The 22,325-nt window shown below is 31.2% G+C and overlaps 1 protein-coding gene and 1 long non-coding RNA gene across 11 annotated transcripts in view; both read left to right on the top strand.

Moving 5' to 3' along the window:
- LOC121126828 (receptor-type guanylate cyclase Gyc76C) overlaps window positions 1-22,325 on the top strand; it is a 116,388-nt gene that overhangs the window by 67,602 nt on the left and 26,461 nt on the right. For 6 of the 10 annotated variants that reach the window (XM_040722176.2, XM_071892003.1, XM_040722179.2 and 3 more), the window contains 3 exons: window positions 11,642-11,731; window positions 20,556-20,757; window positions 20,814-20,928. In XM_040722176.2, the coding sequence (XP_040578110.1) occupies window positions 11,642-11,731; window positions 20,556-20,757; window positions 20,814-20,928 (407 nt within the window). The remainder of the gene's footprint in view (window positions 1-11,641; window positions 11,732-20,555; window positions 20,758-20,813; window positions 20,929-22,325) is intronic. The other 4 variants (XM_071892001.1, XM_040722177.2, XM_071892000.1 and 1 more) reach the window with 2 other exon arrangements.
- On the top strand, window positions 21,619-21,958 carry LOC121126830 (uncharacterized). The gene is made up of 2 exons (XR_005867217.2): window positions 21,619-21,750; window positions 21,806-21,958. It is a non-coding gene; the product is annotated as an uncharacterized lncRNA (long non-coding RNA).

Genomic DNA, 22,325 nt, shown 5'->3' with positions numbered 1-22,325 from the left:
GGGATGATGTGATGTAATAACTAATGAGATGCAAATTATGTCTTTAATTTGGAAAAAAAAATGTTAGTTCTTATATTGGAAAATACTATGTTTTCGAATGTTTTGATCAACTATCAATTTTCTCTTGTCTGCTGTTGCAATGTCTTTGCATTACTCCGTATTGTCACTCTATGTATTTTATCTTTATGGTAAATATAATACTAAAATATTTACTTATACTCAATTAATTAATTCCATCTCACCTATTAAAGGAACATTAAAAAATACGAAAAATATAATGAATACTTGATTATTATACATTTTAGTCACACACATCTAATTTTAAATTTCCGGTATCTTGCCTCTTTGAAAGAGGTTGTGTTGAACAGCCGAAAGAACGTAGTAAGCAACGCTATTAGAACAAGATTAAGCAACAAGAAAATCTAGGGCAAATATAGCAGATTTATTAAGTAAATCTATCTCTTGAAGATTTAGTATAGAACTGAAATTATCAAGCAAACAATTGTAAATTTATTTATCATATATTTTAATAATAAAATTAAATATTCGAAAGAAATCGGATACAAACTATTTATTCAAGAATTTATTCAGACAATTTCTTTATTCGTCTTTTGCCAGATGAATCATTGTCTGATCCGTATTTCTTAGAGCTCAACACGCTTATCAGACTATAAGATGTTTTTGTAATTGAAACATTTGTTTTCCGACAAAATTGAACGTGAAATAATCCCAGAAGAGAATAAAAATTGTTCTTAATTTCTCATAAATCTGACATAAATTAAGAAATAATCATCATCCCAAAAAAAAGTCATGACATTAGGATTGACGTTTCTTTCTTAGTGATTTCTTAACTATTATTTGTACCAGTCACCTTTTCTTACATCAATTTGATTACTTTGACTTCCATATTGCTAAATCTTATGGGAGATTAATTTAAATTTTCTAATAATATCGTTGTATTTTAATTTCCTTAAGATTATCTTTGTATTCTTGGCTGTTTTAACGATTCTCCGGCAAAGTGATCTAAGCATAATGCAAAATGAAAGGAGGGCGTGATGTCCTTTCAACAACTAGCTTTTATCCATTCATCCCAAATCTTTATTTACTATTAGTATACATTTATATTAGAAAATGAAACTTGAAATTGAATTGGGTGTTATGATTCAATCTAATCTTCACTCGGATACCTAGAAAACTTATGGAAACTAAGTCCAGAAGAAGAATCTTGATCTAAATGGGAGAAAAAAGTAATTAGCATAATATTTTACCATTTTAGTAAAAGTATAAAACTATCATTTATGAACAAATACTGATTATTAACTTTGTTGATTGACCATCTTTAATCCGAAAAGGGGAAAGTATATTGAAATTTTATCGTGTATTAAAAAGTTGAACAATCAAATTCTTCCCTTTAACTGACGTTGAAAATAGCATACACCTTCTTCATGCAGCAGTTCATTCTCGCAGACAGAAGATTTTAATCTACTACCGCCTTGCTATGCCAAACTGCCAATAAAAATACTTTGTCCCTTATAAATTTCTTTCTCTGTGGTTATAATTAGTGGTGAAAATCCTGTGTATAATGGGTATATTAAAAAGAAGTTACCGAAAATCAACATGGTAATCCTGACAATTTGGAGAATGTTTTGGGCGAGAGATAAAATAACGCTGAGGAAGTTTCATTAGATCAGCTGTGACAAGGGAGGATGGACAAAAGGATATAAACAAAGAGATTTGTTAAAACTACTCTGATATCGATCCCCAATTCTACTCTGAGATCAAGAAGGACTTACAATTATAACTCTGTGATAAATCCTCTGGGTTACTCTCTGTCTTTTATGAGCACACACGAATGTTCTATCAGGGTTTGAATAGAATTGAATCTAGTTACGAAAGGAAGTTCACTACTCAGGAATTAAGTAATAATGGCAACTGCTAAGGAAAATAAAATTCAATATTTCAGATAACAAATTAAAAAAAAGAAAAAAATTGGCCGGCTAAAAAATGCATTGTATTTACATCACTAGTTATAATATATACTTATGATCCGTTCATATATATATGTATATATTGACCATTTTATTTTTTCTATGAATAAGTTTTGGCTAATTATATACAAATGTATAGCTAATCGTTTAATAAAATATTACCAAGTAATATTATAAAGCTGTATCGAATAAAATACTATGTAGAATATTAGTATTGTGAAATATGTATATATATGTAAATCATTTTCAAAATTGTGAAAAATTATAAGGCAATGATAGTCTAGGCGTACTAAAAAGATAGATAACAGTATGATTGTGGCTAACTACCAATTTATTTCTGTTACTTTCTAGAATAAAGGTGAAATGATACATTAAAAGTAATGGCGTTATAAATTTTACACAGTTTCTTTGTTTTCTTCACACCTTAAGACAATTAAAGAGAATGACTGTAAGAATTTTATTTATGTAAGCACAAGAAGGAAACTAAATATATTATATTTTTGTTGCATTCCTATTGATATTTCTTTTTTTTAAATAATATAATTAAATTATGATTTATTATTATGGAAGCCATTAAAATATTTAGTTTATTTTGATGAAGTAGATAATTTCAAAGTTTTTCTTGAACTATTGTGAATAATGTTTCTTTGACTATTTTTTAATTTACTAATACGGAAAATAAAAAATTATGAAATAATTTAAAAAATTTCAAGACATTGTCGTATATATTTTTCAATCGAATAACTATATGTTTTTTGTAAAAAAAATTAGCATTTTATATACAGCAGATTTATAAGTTATTGTTTCCTTTAATTTTTCGTTATAAACTTAGAAGAAACAAGTCGTAGATTTTTCGAATTTTTTAATAATTTCTTAGTAATATTATTATCCACAATTAAATTTTATACACTATACATAAAAAATTGTAGTATATCAATGAGGTTGCAAGGACTAGTGAGTCTTTCTCTCGAAACCATATTCAAATAGTCTTTCTTATTATCAAATATTTGTGGAATTGTTAATTTCATATAATATATCTTTTGAAATTAACATTTTTAGACAACTGGAACCCTTTTTTTAAAATACAGTGGAAAGTATATCTAAAGGCAAAATATAAAAAAAAAAGTATCTCAAAAAACATGAAAATTGCATAATATTTCTTCCAAAAGTTCACATTCCGCTTTAATTTCTTCGCAAACCATGATATCTACTACTATTGTAGACAAGCTATAGTATTTGATTAAGTTATTATTAGGAATTATTTTTTCAGATTCAATAATTTGATGAACAGTAATATAAAAGTTGCATTTTGGTTTCTTTTTTATTATCAAAAACAAGCTTCTAATGGATCAGATTGTATCTGTCCAGTCATTTTTTTTTCCAGCACGTATTTTATCGATAATTTAGCTAGTGGGGAAGCACTATGTTCAATAACAAAATATTTTTCTTCTGAAAAATATGGAAAATAAATCTTCTGTCGACCAATCTTTTATCCATGTATATATATTTTTTTAATACAAGATTTTATATCGAAGAAATATTTAGATTGGATCATACTTTATAAAATTTTGCTCGTTAAGATAGGTGTTTGACATATTTGTGATGAATTTGGTTTATGTTATATCTGACAAGGTGTAGTAGACAGAAACCATTAAAAGAGATCCAGAACGACCGAGAAAATAAAAGAGAGAATGCGTAAAGAATAATGGACTGTATAATTCGGAAATCTACTTCGGTAACCTTGTGTATGATTAGCAACCCTCAACAATTAATATTATAAATATTATTCCCACAATAATAAATACGACAATGTTTGTAATGAGAATAATCCTTACAGTAGCAACAAAATAGCACTCACTGAAAAAAAGGGATTATATATTTATTCACAGTGAAAATCTCCTTTGTTGGCGTGCATTAACAGCGGGCCAAGTTAGAACTCTTTCTTTTTAATAGACAAAAAGAGAAAATTGGAGAAGTTAGTTCAAATTTGTAACAATTATTGGACAAGTTCAAACTTTTAATCATTTGTTATACTAACGTGGTTTGTATAATGCAAATTGTAATATTAAGCTAAACAGATAGATTTGTTGCGACACTCCCTCCACGAGATGTTTAGCGATCTTAAGAGATATAAAGATCTCATAATGAAAGTCAAATTCATTTTATAGAATATGTGAATCCCTAAAGGTTTTTTAGTTAACGTGCGCATCGTTGCCCAGAGGTGGGATTATGTATTATTTCTTTAATTGGACCAATGACGGTGTGTACTGGTAAGGCTTTGATAAAATTGTGCCGGTAGTTGCAAACTTTCCCACAAAGTTTTTACTCGGCACCCAACTGTATAAGTTCGGAATACAACTTGACCGCCTGCTTGTCTTGTAGCTTCTAGTATCCCGAGTTCCAACCGGCGTTGAAATTCATTCAGCTTTACTCAAGATCAAGAAGTTTTATATTCCATGGGATCGTAAATCCCATATATAACCTCTGATCAGAGGGTTGTAAGGCTTCTGGCTCTCAGCAAATCCGACTACAGCTTAGTTTTTCAACATGATTTAACTTTATCCTTGCGTTTCTGTCGGCTGTTCACGGATGAGAACTTTATATCAGAATGAAAAGTTATGGGATAAAAAACCTCCTTGAGGGGAAAAAACAGGTAAAACTTCGAACGAAAAATGTGACCTAAGTTCCTTCTGAACCTAGTTCATGGGTATTTATTAGATTTTTAATTCTATGTATATGAGGGAAAATTACTCACAGTACTGAAAAAAAAACAAAAAACCTTTCCTTACTAATGATTTTATAATAACCTGGGTGTTGTCTTCTCCTTCCTATCCCTTCAAGGCTTTCACTATTAGCAGAGTCTTTCTTTGAAAGTTCCTTAGTAAAGCCAGTAGAGTATTCATCAGCATCCTCTAAGCGCTTAGGTGATCTGAGAACAGACTCAGGAGAAGCAGTTATTCCCTCCTTGACTGGGTCAGTGTCATTGGTTTCTCCTTTATCAGAGTCCTGGACGAGTTCACCTCCAACGTAAGATCCGTCGATCCTTCCCTCAGGAGTAATCAATCCCTTCGTTTGGGTGACCTTCAACATCCACCGTCCGCTTCTGACACATTCATTATCTGAATTCAGATAACCCAATTTTTACACTTATCGTCCATCTCGACAGGAAATTACGAAGACTCAAGTAAAGCTACTTCCCTAAGGGATCTTATGATAACTGACATAGGTAGTTTTCCGAGGTGGTTGAAGCAACACCTTAGTTACTGCTGTGGACATATTCGACTTTTCCAATTCTCCATTGAATTTTCTCTAGGGTGTCGGGTTTAAGCATAACAACATTCCCTTGCTGGAGATTTTTTTGGAGAGTAGATTGTTTAATCTACTTTGAAGCTATACTTAATTCTAGTAAGTGTTCCTTTTTCCATATGAACCAAACAAATTCAATATCCGTCTTTAAGGATTTTTATTTCATTAAAAAGCCTGGTTTTTTGTTCGAATTTAATTAAAAGAACTTCTGCCCATTCTGATTCTTCCCTAGATACGTTGAGGGATTGAATAGACTCTTTATGGCCCATCTCCTTATTCTACAACAAGATAGGCAGTGACATCCATTCCTACTTTGGAGGTATCTCCAAAGACAGCAAGAACCTTGATGCTTCCCCCGTTATAACGTGGGAAACAGAGATCTTTCATCAAAGGCATCTGTTTAACCCATTTAGTAAAGACCTTAACGGCCTATTTAGCAGCTTAGGTGTCTTTAAACTTAAGGTTTTCGCCCCACTGAAACTTGTTTTCCTATAATAAAGGACGAATCAATTTAAATTGCATTATAAATGGTGAGACATAACCTTGTGTGTCAAAGACTTGACTAGCTACAATATCCCTTCTTGATAATGAAACACAATAAGGATTAAATTTTTCAAATTTGCTTGCAAGATCAAATATAAGTTCATTTGTACATGTGTCCAACTTGAAACCAAGAACTGAAATCTCACCTCGTGGAGGAGCAATCTGTTGTAGCTCAATCTCTGAAAGAATTTCTAGATGTGAAGGTGAATTCTACTGCCATAAAATTCTCCGTTTTCCAGAATTTTTAATATCTCTAAAGTAGTTTGGATGGTATCTTCCAGGGTATCCTGGGTAATGTGTATATCGTCCATATAGGTAATTTTATCTATAACTTTTGAAGCTAGTGGATATTTCTTTGATACTTTCTTTGCAGTTTCTTTAAGATACTACATTGAAATATATGGGACTGAAAGTAGTCCAAAGACAATGACTTTGAACCTCATCAAACTGGATGGATCTCTGGGCGTTCCCCAAACAGAGCGGAATATATCTTTATCAAGAGGGTCGGCAAGATTTATAGATAAGAACATCTCTTAAATATCTACAGTGACAAAATCGTTCTTGCATTTAACCTTTAGAGTAAGTTCCATTTGTGGAAGCATATTCTTACCTGGTATTAGTGGCTCATTCAAAAATTTAGTTTTATGTTTGACATCAGGTAAGGATGCATTTACCACGATCCTACATTTTGTAGAGTCATTTTCAAGACGAAAGACAGGACATAGCTGGGAGGTTTTGTAATTCTTTCATTAGAAGGAACTTCCTCAGCATAATCAAGATCAAGAAACTCTTGATAAGCCTCTTCAACTAAGTTCATATGTTCAGATTTGACCTTATCGTGAACTTGATGGCATTTTAATGAGCTACTCACCTATCGAAGACAGCAGTTCTTTGCATATGCAAATTTGCCTGGAGCTCCAATGTGGTAAGTTCTGCAGTAATTGGTTCCTTAGGATTTAGACTCATATTCTCCCTATTCCACAACTTAGTTAAGTTAAACTCGAGAGAACGATACATAGTATCAAGATCAAAGTCTTGATAATTTTAATTTGAGCAATAATTCCAGAATACAGAGAAGCCTTATTATCAATGGTAATTCGGTCTGAAATACCATCTGCTAATATAGTCAACTTAGTAACTGGGAATGTTATGTCAGTTTCTCCTGAACGTAGCAAAATCATCGTTTGTTCCTGAAGCATTATTGCGGAATAATAAGGTTCCGAAAGAAGAATTTGAAAATCTCTAACTAGTGTATTAGTTAACTCTTCTGTGAACTTAGTGTTTGTAGTGTAATACCATTTCTTAGGATTAAATTGAATTGGATCTAAGGAATTACCAATTTTTGTTCACAAGTAATTGCGACAATGAGTGCAATATAAGTAATATTCTTCAAATTTGCTAATTAAAAACAACTTGCTTTTCTTTATATAAATTTATTTCTCCCCCTGCAACAGTAATATCAATATGGATATTATCTCCTTTTAGTCCTAGAAATTTTGCTGTAGCAAATTCTATCATTGATTGGTTAGCTCTTGAATCAAGTAAAATGCGAACCTGACATGATTTTCTATTTACAGAATTAACAACCCAACAACCTAAAATAGCACAAAATGATTTGTATTTAGGGATATTGTCAGATATTTTACTACTATTAACTGACATCACTTCTAGAGCTCTTTCAAGAGGCAAGTTTTTGTTTTATCTATTTTCTCCAAAGCATTTATGCTACTGATATTAATTTTATCTCTCTTATTCAGAAGATGATGGTACTTTTCAGATACATTAACACATTTTCGAAGATTAAGATTACTAATTGAATATGCAAGTTCGAAACTATCCCAGTAATAGGGTTTGACATCGTAAATGAATCATAATTTTTCTGAGGTTCGTTGTTAAAATTATTGTTAATAATTCTTAGCATATTATTCACACTTTCATTGTAATAATTAGATTTGAATGTTTTACATGGAACAAAAAATAAAGAGTCATCTATTTAAGTTTTACGTGAGTTTTTATGTCTACGATTAATATTTTTATAATTTTCTGTATCTTTTTGAGAATTTTTTCTCTCTGGAGATGTAATAAAACTTTTTAGGTGACTTCACACCAAACACCGAATTGGCTTCTTTTGAGTTCGTGAGGCGTTCGTTCATCCATTATTCGAAAAATGGGATTTGACCTTAATAAGCCAACTCGGCAATCTGCAAACACCTTCTCATACTCGGAGTAATGAAATTCACATATTTTTTCATGAGAACTCTAAGTGTGTACCTGATATAAAAGTCTCTTCAATGTTAATCGAAGCGAGTTTATCTCGCAAGAAGGGAGACCATAAGAAGGGATTTCGATCTGTCGAGAAATTGATATTTCCTTTTCTTAGAGGATTAATGAATTTAGAATTTAAGGTTATTCAAAATTCAAATGAGCTCAACCGAAATTCATCAGAAAAAAGTACAAATTAAAGACACAGGATGTTGGACTTACAGACTTAATTATTGCCCATAAAATATCAGATTCGAATTCCTTGTAACGACAACTAGAGTTTCTAGCTCTTTTGAAAAGTGGAAGTGAATTCGGGAGTCAGGATTAGTAATCAAATCTCCAGGAAGCAAGATAGCCAATACATTATTCGAAAACAAGATGATGGACTTGCAGACTTAATTCCTGCTGATAAAATATCAGATTCGAATCATTTGAAAATAAAACTAGAATAAAAGAATTGGTATTCACAAGGAACCAACAGATAATCCAAAATAATCCTCAAATATTCTCTCAAGATATGGCTCGAAGGACCATGTAAAGACTAATAGACAGAATAATTTTGTCTATTAGCACCCCTCAACAATTATATAAATATTATTACCTTAATAAATAAATACGATAATGTTGGTTATGAGAATAACAATATTTTTTTGAATAAAAATAACCAAATTAGACTTCTTTCTTACAATAGCACTCACTAAGAAAAAGGTATTATATATTTATTCACAATAAAGAACTCCTTTGTTGGCGTGCATTAATAGCGCACCAAGTTATAACTCTTTCTCTCTTGAGGCACTAATAGACACAATACGAAAATTGGACAAGTTCAAACTTTTAATTATTAACTATGCTAACGTGGCTTGTTTAATACAAATTGCAATATTATGCTAAAATGATAGATTTGCCGCGACCACCTGGAAGCTTATATATATGTAGGACTTTTATTCGCTTTTATTTATTAATTTTAAGAAATTGGAAATACATCCAGTTTATGTTGGTAAGTCTACGTGGCGTGTTCCTTCCTTGGTGACCCCGATTTTAACTGCAAAATGTATTTTACCCATTTAAAGGATCTTCCCCTGAGCGTGATTGCCTCCTGATTTCCGAGCACAATCCTCCCACCATGGAGAACAATGGGGCAACTCACCTCAACAAAGAGTAAGAAGAGCCATGGATTTTAGTTCGTTTTCAAGTTTTTGCACATTATATATATATTTATAAATATAAATATTCAATGCTTACGGACTTACCAATATAAGGCTTCTTTATGACTTGAGATTTTACTTTCAAATAAAGTCAATTCTTCGGTTCTTGTTTTACCTAAAAAGATCAATAATCTTTTCCTTGATATCTGAAGTATTGTTGGAGTTTTATAAAAAAATTCTCTGTTGAGATCGTTTAACCTTTCCTGATACATAGTGCTCCTTAAAAAAGTTTTTATCCTTTTATGGTTGAAAAACAGAGTTGAGGCTCTGAAGTAGTCATGAGAATTGTCAAGATAATTTTTTGGTTTAGTATTATACTTTTTCAAGAATTTCAGCTAAATTATTTTAATTTATAAACTTCGTTTATAAGACGTCAATTAACTTGCAATATGTGTGCATACCAAATCTGCTGTGGAATACTTGGGTTTCAGTTGCAAGTTTGTGTTTGTCCATCATAGGATGGGCCTCAGTGAATACATTAGTCTCTTCCATAGGAATGTTCTTCTTAAAATTAACAAAGCTTTCTTTGTTGAACAGTTTCACAGCTACCATTTGCTAGGTGGAAGAATATATCTCTGTTATGTTAACACACAGACAGTCACATACTTCCTTTGCTTCAGCCATGAGTGTTTGTGTGAGATTATTAGAGTACTTTGAATTTCTTAGTGCTAAAATGTCACTTTTGAAGTTTATTACATACTCATGTACTTTTGACACATCAATTTCCAGAGATTGTTGTTGGTTATAAAATATTTATATTGAAGCATGATCTGACGAAAAAGCTACAACCAAAACCTGAAATTCACATTATTCAAAGTGTGCAAAATACCTGTCGCTTCTGTTAGGGTTGTATTTTCATTCGCTGTATTTCCTCAATACAGTTTCTTAATAGCTAATACTATTAACAGAGGTATCTGAAAGTTCTACCTTGTGGTGGATTGGTGGAAAGTGGCTGGTCGTGTGTTTATTAAGAATGGATAAACGCAGTGGGGACCTTGAGAAAAATGCTGCTACTATGCCTGAAAGGTTAGAAAAAAACATATTTGATCCCCTTGTTATACTTGCCGCATTTTTTATAAGCAGATTTAGTTGGTGCATATCAGTGATGGAAATGAGCATTATTATTAACTAATTTAATTTTAGCATTAACTCCACCCTTTTTACCTCGTATGACACTTGCACCATCAAATGCTTGAGTTATCAATTACAAAATTTCCCGAGACATTGATTCGGCTTTTTTAACACTGAGTGATTTGTTGGCAGGAATGAGTTGAGATAGTTCATTAAGAAGCACTTGTTTGGATTCTGTACAACTTTGGATCAGTAATCTTTTAAAATCCCTATATGGAGTACTATAGGAGATACACTTTTTGAGATGGTAGTCTTCTATCTTATACATAACTTTGTCAGGAATATCTCGTTATAGATGATTGAACTTAGTCTTTTTGTTTGAAATCTTGGCTAGTTCAAATTGTGCTTCCGCTGTAAGAAAATTGCCAGTGGATCTGAAGGGAGTTATGTGAGGAAGTTTGATCGAAATGTGTGAAACCTTTTTCTATATGGTAGTTCCATTGTCGGCAGTGTATCGTTTTTTCTCATTTGTATACACTTGCTTATTCTGGGTCACCAATGTAGTATTCGATCCGATATTGATTATGGTTTCACTTTCCTTCATTTTTTTTATATTCTTTATTCATCTAACTTCAGGTTAACACTGATTTCAAAAAATACTTCTTTAAAAGGAATACGATAAACCAAAGGAGAACAATAATAAATGATGAATGGTATAATCTGAAGATTGAAGTAATCTTCTCAATACATAGCTGAGTAATTTTGTAAGAAAATGTTTGAGGGATAAGTGGTTGGAGGTTGATGGACATATTTCATTTTAGGCATTTTATTTTTATAGAAATTGTACAAAATTTATAATTAACACACTCCTTATAAATCGCTCTGATAAAGATCATTGTAAGCCAGATTATTGAACCAACATGAAATTAGGATATTGTTATATGATGTAAAACAACTTTCAAAGGTGCCCTACCAATTCTGCTTAATTTCGTTCAATAATATTTATTTGTTAACGTTTCCTTATATCGGCAGTTGTTTGTGCATCCTTTACATATATAAAATATTGCTTAATACACTTTTAGTACCAGTAAAAAAATCAACGATATGATTGTCCGAAAATAATTTTAAATTGAAAACCTTTTATAACCGAATCAATCTAAAAATATATTCCTATGATATATTTTGAGGGAATTAATTAGTTTTTTCACTGATACTTTCTCAATATTATGAATATTTAAGTAACCAACTATTTTTCATTTTTTATAGGCTGAGAAGCAGGGATTTGTTGTCAATCATTATAAAAAATTTGAAGATGAAAATCATTGTTGTATCCATATGCTCGGATGCTGTAATTCAGTAAGCAGATAATTTTTACTAATACCGCTTTTTAATTAGCTATATTATAAAATATGCATATTTATTTGATAATCTGGGCTTAAAAATAAATAAATAATTTTAATTACCGGGGGCGGCGAAAAGATCTGTACACTTTGAATCTCGAACTTTATCAATATATATTTCAGCAACCAGTTGTAAGAGGGTCTGTCAATAAAGCAAAAATGACTAATATGATATGTCTTGACTACCGTAATCACCCATGTATCCCCACTTGGCAGCAAAAATGGCTTCCAGGCGTCCACTCAAGTCGTTGCGCCCATTGTAGATGTAGTCCTCAGTCATGGCATCCCAGTGCTGGTTGATGGTGTCCTTGAGGATGTTGATAGTTGTATGACACAAGAGACATGCCTTGGACTTAACATGCAACCAAAAAGTGAAGTCCAATGAGTTGGCATCTGGTGAGTAGGGGGCCAACAATCACTTTTTGGACGTTTGTGCAGGCGCATCAACCTGTTGGAGAACCACGTTCATGTCTGGGTGGTTGTTCTGGACCCATCGTAACAACTTCTCCTCTGTTGGTGTCTTGCCAGCGTCAAAAAAAAAAAAAAAAAAAAAAGGCTCACCGTAATTCGTTAGTTACGTTCAGATGGCATATTCTTGGCTTCTGAAACAGTTAGGAGGGGTTAGTTTTTTTGGTTATTTTTAGTATTTGACAGGAACAGTTTTACTGTATGCACAAACACCTTGATTTATGTACCAAAAACGAAGTTTAAAGGTTTTTTGGCCGCACCCGGTATATAAATAATTAGGAAAGGTCTTTTTTAGGGGTATTTAATTTACGGGAGGATAGTCTGGAAGTAATTAATATATTAATAGTAGTTGGTATAATTGACACATTTGGCTAACAATCAACTAATTTCCGGCCTTTTTTATTTCTTTTCGGTGGAAAGGTTGTGTGGTAAGAAAAGGTAATGAAGTGATGAATGAATTGAATTTCAACAGTATCAATAATTGAACTGTTATTTTTTCTGTAGGATGGCCATCCCCTAAGCTATAAACGAATTTTTATTTAGTTTTGTTTCGTCACATTTCGTTTTGTTAAAATTTAGTCTGGTCTTTATTTCGTCAAGAAAAAAAAAATATTTGTTTGAATCATACAAAAAATTTAACGAAAAGGTTTGGTGTTGTCTCGTAATTGTCATGCAAAAAAAATTAGTTGATAAATTAGTGTCCTTTGTCATAGCTGACGAAATTAACACTGCTATTGAGCAAGTGTCAAAAGGAAACCTACAAGATCAATTTTTGGTTTGAGGACTATGCAGGATTCATCCTTTATATAGCTATATATATATATTTATAATTACTACGACTGGAAAAATTATTATTGTGATCAGATCCACAGTCATATAGATATAGGAGTATTTCTCTGCTTTATTTTTATGAATGATAAATACAAATAAAATAAAAATTTGGATATTGATTAATAATTCAAGCACAATAATAATAAAAGTAAAATGTTATAGTCGGATTCTTTAAAGTTCTATGCTCACAAAATCTATGAATAATTCAAAAACTTACATTTTAAAATTTTGCTAATTCTTAGTTTATTAAAAAAATGAATAATTTTATGACATTATCATTGATTTCCGTCAAAGCTTAATTATTTTTCTTTAATCTTTCTTAAAAAAATTAACGATTTACAATTTAAAAAAAAGCCACCTTAGAAAAAAATTAGAATTTAAATTTAAATTTAAAAATATGTATCACAGAAGTGAATGTATTTTATAAAATAAACAACATCATCCAGTCTCGATAAGAAAATTGTTTTTTTCTAGTTTTGTGAAATTTGATTAAAGTTGGGCCTTTTGAAAAGTTAGAGGTTAAAAATAACTAATTTTCCCAATAATTGAGTAATTATAATGAACATACAGTGGGTCCCAGCAAATCGTAAATGAAACTTCGGAAAGGTTTTATTTTTCGTTTAGGAGTACAACTATATTTCAACATAATTATAATCTATTCAATGATATTAAATATTTAACTTAACAAACAGGGAGACAAGGGAGTTCCGACACTTCTTAATTTATAAAAAAATATTCTGAATTTTATTTAGGATAAAATTTATATTTTGTCCTAATGCTAATATAAATAACACAAAAATAATTTTGGTCTAAAAATCAAGTTGAGTTTTGATATTTGTTGAGTATCTGTATTGTTCCCGCAAAAAACAACAACAACCTTTTCTTCAATAGATTTTGCAATAGTACTACCAAAAGGGAGAGACCTCGTAATAGATGATTGGTAGTTCAACAAATATAAGAAAAAATCAAACTCTACGTTTCGGAGGATCCTCAACGCATATATTGGCTTGGATTTTTAATTATTGTTCGATCTTTATTTCAATCAACCTAAAGAAGTGTATTTTATTGTTTTCTGCCATCAGTAATTCCTGAATTATTTTTTCCTTTGTTCCTTTTACGTAATTATAAAAAACTGTATCTTGGGCTAAATGTTCACTTATAAAATCTTTTTTTTCTCAAAATTTATTCCTTTCCCATTCTTCACAAAACGTAAAAAACTTGTTTTCATTAAAAAAAATTCCCACAAAATCTTGCCTTCTTCTAATTGATGGATTTGTCATATAATCAAGTCTTGTATTCACATCCACGGGTTCTTACTAGTCGATTGTTGCCCAAAAAATTTCATGAAATTTCATTATTAATGCTATCGTTTTCCGACAAAAACATACTTATCTTCTTATGGTTTTAAGTAACTAAATTGAACTTTTGAATTTCAATTTCTCTACGTCTTGTTCATTTTTCTCCTTCTGTTTCATCTTCAGTAACTCTGACCATACAGAGCCCTCCTCAAAAATTATTCTCGCAATATCATAAATAGAGGAATTTAAAACAAAAAAATCTTGTGAATTTTTTTATATCAGACAAATAAATACTGAGATGGAGGGCTAATTAAATTGTGTTTTATCGATTCTTAATACAGTTAATTAATTAGGAGATCTCCCACATCTTTATGTGCTCAAAGAGTCTCATTTCTAGGATTAAAAAGCTGAAGTATCGTAACCAGAACCTTGACAGGAAGCCTGGAAGTGTTGAACTGAAAAGTAGTATGAAAACAGCTCGGCCCGTTTTTGGTCCTGGTCTATGTGGTCTCCGTCATCACCAGACTGCAACCCTCTTGTCTCGATGATCTGAGGTGTCATTGAGAGGAAGCCTGTGCTACTTCCAATGTGAATGTTGATGCTTTAATGATACCGTGGAGAAGGAATGCACTAACATGTCGTAGTGGAGACCAAGGCCGGTTACTTTGAGCTTTAATTGTTTATATTTTATGTAAATAAATATTTTCTTGCTAATTGTGCTCTTTGAGAATGTTGATAAAGTTGAACTTGGTAAAATCTGTTCATGATTTGCAGGTACACAATAAATAATCAATCGGTAATATCAAATCAAACGAGAAATTGAAAATTTCTTATTATAGTTTAATAAGCAGGATAATAACAATCAAAACACTAGGGAAGAAATTATGTATCATGTACCGGCATAAAAAGGGAATCTGCCTGAAATCATGATTGGAAACAGTTCAGAAACTTTTATTTATATAGCGAATAATATATATAAATTATTTAAAATTTTCTTGTGAAGTTGCATTTGAAGAAACATAATTAAGCACTATTACTTAAAATTCATTGACAAGATTAAGGCTTACCAACATAGATACTCTAAACTTAAAACATTAACAAAATATGCATAAGATATTGACCTTCTAAAAATTGACAAAATAAACAAAAAGGTATACATCAGTTATCAAACCAATTACAGTCCATTCAGGACAAAATAAATAAACAACGAGCAAGCAAATAAAATATCATTATGTAGTAGTGAGAGGAAACCCATATTGTATTTATTTATTTTTCAACCAGTGGACTTTGAAAAAAAAGAAAAAATATCCAATTTGACGGGTTTTAGTACTAAAAAAGTCACCGAACAACTTGAATTTCATATAACACAGATTTTTCTTCTTCCCAAAAGGCGAGGACACCTGTATGACAAACTTTGTTGTAGCTCTAAGAAGATTTGTATTGCGAATAGGCAATACAAATGTTATAGGGAGTGAGAATAGAAGAAATTTCGTTGGTACATCTATGGCGATATTCTAATTTATGTGCCAAATAGAGTTCAAATATCAAGGATGTGTCATATTTTTGAATAACATGGAAGTTTATTTCTTCAATGACTTTCAAGTCATGGTAGAAAATATGTCTCTCATCAAAAGTTGAAAAATATTTTGAATGAGCTATTTTTTCTTGCTCATATGTCTTGCGTCAATAGTCCAACTATTTCAAAATTTAATCCTAACGCCGAAGACACTGTTTTAACCCCATCTATATAGAATATTACTTCTATCAATTATACTATATACTAGTGCAGATCGATAAGATAAGCCTTTACACCAAAATCATTATTTCATAATGTTTTTAATTGATTGGTTGATTTTAGTTTGGTCTAGAATCTAGGAGGAGTGCACTGAAGGACCTCTTAGAGCTCTTTTTGTTTATATCAATAATATGTCTCATAGAAGGACTCTAACCAACCAGTTAAAGTAAGGTAACCAACCTGTGTAGACATCTTCCGAAATGCAAAAAAAAAACGACTTTCTTTCTATTTTTGTCTTTTTATTTTAAATTGGTTTATTAATATAGATGGGAATTCACAGGGAGGGGGATTTTGCAGGTGGGAATTTTCTAAATACACATTTTACTAGATCGGTTTCCTTAGAGGGCGTCCTTTCCCCTATCCATTTCACGATCTTTTTCTCTAATGCCAGGAGTGGGTGTCGATAATGAAGTTGTACTGACATCATAGGAGAAGAAACTTCCCAAAACTAAGAGGATGTTAATCAAGATGAAAAATGTCCTAAATGGCTATTCAGAAAAAGCTGTTATTGTGTTAAAGAGTCTTTGAGAAATTGCAAGAAGGTTTAACATCATTTTATTGCCTTTTGAATATGTTTAGGAAACAATAGTTCCAAATTCAAGATTCATATAAGGGGACTTCAAAAGGATATGGAAAAGAGGTGCTGCAAGATAATTCGTAGAGAGGCCCTACGCTGTGGAGGGAAAGTCACAATACTAGGTCTAGAAAGTGCATTATGCATTTTGTGTCAAATATAAGACAAGTCGGTTTCATGGCTCTGAAACTTATAAAGGATGAAAATCCAAGTCTGAAAGTTCTTGATATTCTCCTGTAGTCCGGATCAGTTGAGTTATAAGTGGAAGATGAATCCACAAAATTTTGCGGTCAAGGGTCATGTTATTATGCTTTGCTTCAATTATGCGGGGGAAAAACTAATCCTGGAATTGGTTTAGATTTAACCATACCCTAACTGTTCTAAGGGGCAGGATTAAACTCAGTGATTATCACACGTTTCTTTTTTATGTGTTATAGGGTAGGGGGAAAATAAGCAGGAATATAAAGTCCTACACTCAAGTGGACGAGACCAGAACCAATCTGTTGTATATCTTGCAAGAGATTCTAATCACCTTACTTTAAATCTGAAATAAAATAAAGTAAAGAACAAACAACCCTTAAATGATCTTTGCGTTACGTTGGACACGTCTCTCTGGGAATAGCTACTCTTCCTGACCTTTCTTCTAAAAATAACTTTGAACCCTTTGTGAAGGATCAAACTCATTATAAAGAACAAAAAAACAACAACAAGATTATCTGTAAATAACGTTGATGAAGTCTCTCTGGGAAAACTCCTCCTCCAGACCTTTCTTCTGAGAATAAATTTGACGTCCCTGCCAAATATCAAACTCATTATACCTCCAGTACAAAATATAACCCTTACTCCTAACTCTTAGGTGGACCCAAATATACATTTTCAATCTCTTAGTTTACGGGTGTCCCTTTTTCCATCAAGGGATGTTGCCCAAGATAGTTCAAAGCATACAGACCAACTTTGCTTTATGACAGATGTTTTAATGAACCATCTGAGACAAACTAAGGATAAATTTAGAAAAAACAACAACACAATCCCATAAAAAAAAGAATCCAGATCGGGGATTGAGTAGTGTACAGATTTAAAAAAACAGAACAGCTCTTTAAAAAAATAGAATATTTTTTTACATTCATTATGACTAGTCTGTTGACTATAACGTTAACTCAATTTCGTCAAAATAAAAAAAATAGTTACTAAGAAGTCCTTTCACTTCTGCACGTAATCATCTGAACGGATACAATAATTGATGATATTGGGAGCAAGTCAAACAGCTTTCCCCCCATCACATACATTCTTATATCTTGAAGCTTCAAGAGCGCTATCCCATACATCCAGAGGTATTTTAATACTATTTAAAGATGCTCTAAATCTATTATATTTAAAAGAAAAACAAAGCTAGGTAGAGAGATACATTCTACAACGTGCATACTTGAGAGATTATATTTAGAGAGCAAATGTAAAAAATTTAATACACATAGGTGCCAGACAAAGAGGCTAGTTATCTCCAGCCTATTCATAATTACTATTAACAGTTTGTGGTAAAAAAACAGTTTAATAATCAATTGGAGTTCTAAAAAATGGAAACTGCCAGTTAAGGTCGGTACTGTTTGCTCATGATCTTACCTTGTTGCTGAAAAGATCTGAGGAAGAAATTGTTCAGGTACTCAAAACCTCGTTTGAGACCATTAATAATTTGAAAGATGTATTGGGTCTCTCAATAAATCTTAAAGAGACATAAATTCTTACAAATTTTAATCGTGAATTGAGGGTTTATTCTGTTTAATTATATATTACTTGTTGACATGTTGATGAAGATAAGATATGGTTTTGTATATGATAACTCTAACACATATATTTAACGAACCAGAGTAGAAACTTTTGTTCAAGGTTTCAGTCTTGTTTCCCTTTTTATTAATTCAGTGTGGAAGTCTTTGAACTTCTCTTCTCCTATAAACGATTTTTCCCAATAAATATTTTTGAGCAACAAACTTTAAAAACATATTCTAAAAGATACGGGACGGGGTTTTTTTCCCGAGTGAATTTCCAGGGTCTGTTGGAAAATGTGGACACTATTGAAACAATCAGGATTGTCTTGGCACTCAATATTGAACCTAGTTCCTTCCTCTACTGGGAATTTATTAACTTGACAATTTATATGGCAGGATGAATAGTAAGGACAGGTTTCTCAATGATTGTAGAATTACATCGTTTTGTCAAATTTTAGGTTCACAGGAATGTTCAAATTTAAAAAAATATATATTATGTTTCGGAGCCAATTAGATAGTCTTTGCAACGAAATATGATGTTACACAACAGGGATCCTACGAAGTAAGGTAATCCGTGGAACCTTGATGAAGGACCAGGATTACAAAAGCTGCAGCACAAAATGCAGAGATAAGACTAAAGAGAATAAGGATTCAATATGAAGTTAATACTGCTGAATCTATAAATGATTATGAATAACCCGTTCACTATCTCAAACCAAAAAAAATTGTTCTATAGAATTGCCATATCTTCTCTTTATAATAATAAATCGAATTAGCACATATGACATTAGTGTAAATAGGAGGCGGAGTCGTCTTTCCATCTTCTCCTTTACTGCCCAAAAATACTTCACCTCATTGGAATAATAGATTGTATGATTCTTTCACCCTCTATTGTGGCATTTAGCCCCTTTTACTGGCTTATTGCAACATCACCTAAGCACCACGAGGCTTTTAAAATTGAGTTCCTAAGTGCGAAAATTTAAGCAATTTTGTATGAAGTTAAGGCTAGTGAAAGAAGAATTCGACTAGGCCTGGAGGCTCTTGTGTCCTAGTAGATAGAAGCCATAATAGTTTCTCGAAAAACTAGATTATGCCAGGGCTTGTAAATTAATAATTATTGATGTTTATCTTAAGTCAGACTATAAAACTTGTTTACGACCGGCTCTCTCCCCCTCCTTTTAATATTCTTCATTACATTATGCAGACTATAATTACGTGTGTATATAGTGTGTAAAATAAAGGAAATAGTCAATTGAGTATTTCAAATATATTTCCCCATTTACACGTGTGTGAAAGAAAGGAAAAAAGAAGAATAAGTACAATTAGGTGATGTCAATGCTTCGGTCTCGCTCTTATTTTACAAACGGCTGGCCTCCATTCCTTTTTTCCATCTTCTTCTTGACGTATACCATATTTCATAGATTATAAATATATTTAAATTAGTGCTCCTAAAAAGATTTACTAATGAGACTATTCACATTTAATAATAATTTAAAATGGTATTTATAGAATTATAAAAAATTAAAAGTTAGATTTGTTTAATATATAAGAAATATACATAAAATTTAAAAACAAAGTATTTTTTATTATTTATTAGGTCTCTAGCAATATCGGTATTGTATCATGAAACAATACTTAGGCATTAAATAATATTATTAGTATTAATCGATTCTCTACACGCCCGATCTATGTACAAAGATTGACATTTAAAAAATATCATATAATTCATAGGGCCAACGATTTCTTAGCGTATTAATTTGATTATTGTCTATTATTACATTTGGTTTACTTTAATTATTTTAATTCAGTTTGTAGAACATAAATATAAAATTTACAGACGGTATAACACAACCAATTTATCAATCATCAATAAAATATGGTCTAGTATTGAGTAACTTATTCGCCTTATAGAAAAAAATTATAAAAACTACATGACAATAATTTTGCTATATAAAATAATATACTTAAAGCAACTGAAATTATTTTTTTCAAATTTTTATCATAGTTCTTAAACAGATATATATAATTTTACGATTTTTTTTAACACTTTATAGATGTGGCCTCATCCTATTTTAAAGGACACAAAGGATAATACGCGTATTTATGTTTTTGTCGGGCAACGACAAATGTTGGTTAGGTTTATGAAACAGATGAAAGTTGAACAACTATTTGAAGAGGGAAAATATATGGTTGTTTATCTTTTCCCTGATACTCCAGTTCAAGAAGAACTTGGTTTTTTTTTATGGGACAAAGAAGGTAAATTATGTATGTAAGATAAAATATCATAAATATACTACTTTATGTTGTTTAAGAGTCCTTATCACCTCCACAACAGACATCAAGGATGTATGAGAACTGTGAAGAAATGGGTCTTTCTGCTCTTAGACAGTGGAAATCACTTATTGTTGTTTCAGGATCTCCTTATAGGTAGTTAAATTTAGAATATTACGTTAATTCAATGATTAGATTTTTTATTGAAAAATACAAATGATCGTTTTTAATGAAATTATTATATATGTGAGCGTATTTCCTTAAATTAAAAGCATAAAATATTTTAACTATAATTTGGGACAAAATTGTTCAGTCCTTTTTCAAGTGAGAAACATAAATCAAATTAAAATTACGATTAAATAGATAGGCAAAAGTGGTGTATGATTTCAAAAATGTTTTTATAATATCTATATCTTGTTCTGAAATTGAAATATTTCTTTTTGTCCTTTTTTTTTTTTTTATTCAAAAATGATTGAGCCATTTTATTCCTGAATGAGTATAAATTCAATTAAAACCAGAACAATCAAACGAAAAGTAAAATAGCTCTTTACTCTGAGTATAAAGTTTAATTATATTAAGATCTCAAAGTATAGATAGATGAGGATATGTCATAGATAAGGATGTGATATGTCAACAAATGTTATAAGTGCTGCAATATCTAAATTTATTTTAAATATAATAAATCAACTTAAATAACCATCAAATAGTCAACTGCTGTGATACTAGAATGTATGTCAGACTATGACATATTTGAACAAATGTATAATACTTATTTTACTCAAGCATGCAAAGGCAAGGGGAATCACCCATGTCGAGGAGTTGCTCTACTCGTACACAAAGGGCTGAATTTGAGGAAGCTGAAAGAACCAAACAATGGAAATATGCTAGAGGTTGAGATTGATATCTTTGGTTGCAGTACTGTTGTAAAATCAGTATATGCACACTCGGGGAAAATCGTTTAAAAATCTCTTTAAAAAAGTAACTCCTAAAGAAAACAGTCACATATAATTACTGGAGACTTTAATGTTTCTAGACTGGGAAAAGAGGAAACAAAAAACTATGCCAAAACCCACGCAAATACGGATAACTTTGAAGCCTGGATACAAAACAACAGCATTATAGACATTGGAAAAGTTCAAAGAAATAAAGACCCTACCTATTTGTACTACAGAAACTTAAAGAAAAATCATCATCAGCACGAATAGATTACATTCTATGCAAGGGAGAAATAGCATGTATGATAGAAAACTTAAAAGTAATTAAAAGGGGTGTATATCTGATCACAAATTTCTACTTGCAAATATTAGAGAGCCAAAAAAGAAAAAATACCAACGACGTTGGAAAATGAACAACAAATGCTAAAATCGTATAATGTATATTTAAGAATAGAGCAAATATTGGAAGAAATACATGAGGACATGTATGAAGGCGAGGAAATATCTAATGCAATTAAAAAAATGTACCTAAAAACAAAATATGTACTCACGGAGGAAGGGAAAAGAAAGGTGAAAGAAAAAAAATCATACAAAGAAAAAAATATTGAACTACTACAT

The sequence above is a fragment of the Lepeophtheirus salmonis genome, chromosome 12 (genome assembly GCF_016086655.4).
Source record: "Lepeophtheirus salmonis chromosome 12, UVic_Lsal_1.4, whole genome shotgun sequence".
NCBI classification, from domain to species: Eukaryota; Metazoa; Arthropoda; class Copepoda; order Siphonostomatoida; family Caligidae; genus Lepeophtheirus; species Lepeophtheirus salmonis.
This window is presented reverse-complemented; position numbering and strand designations above follow the sequence as displayed.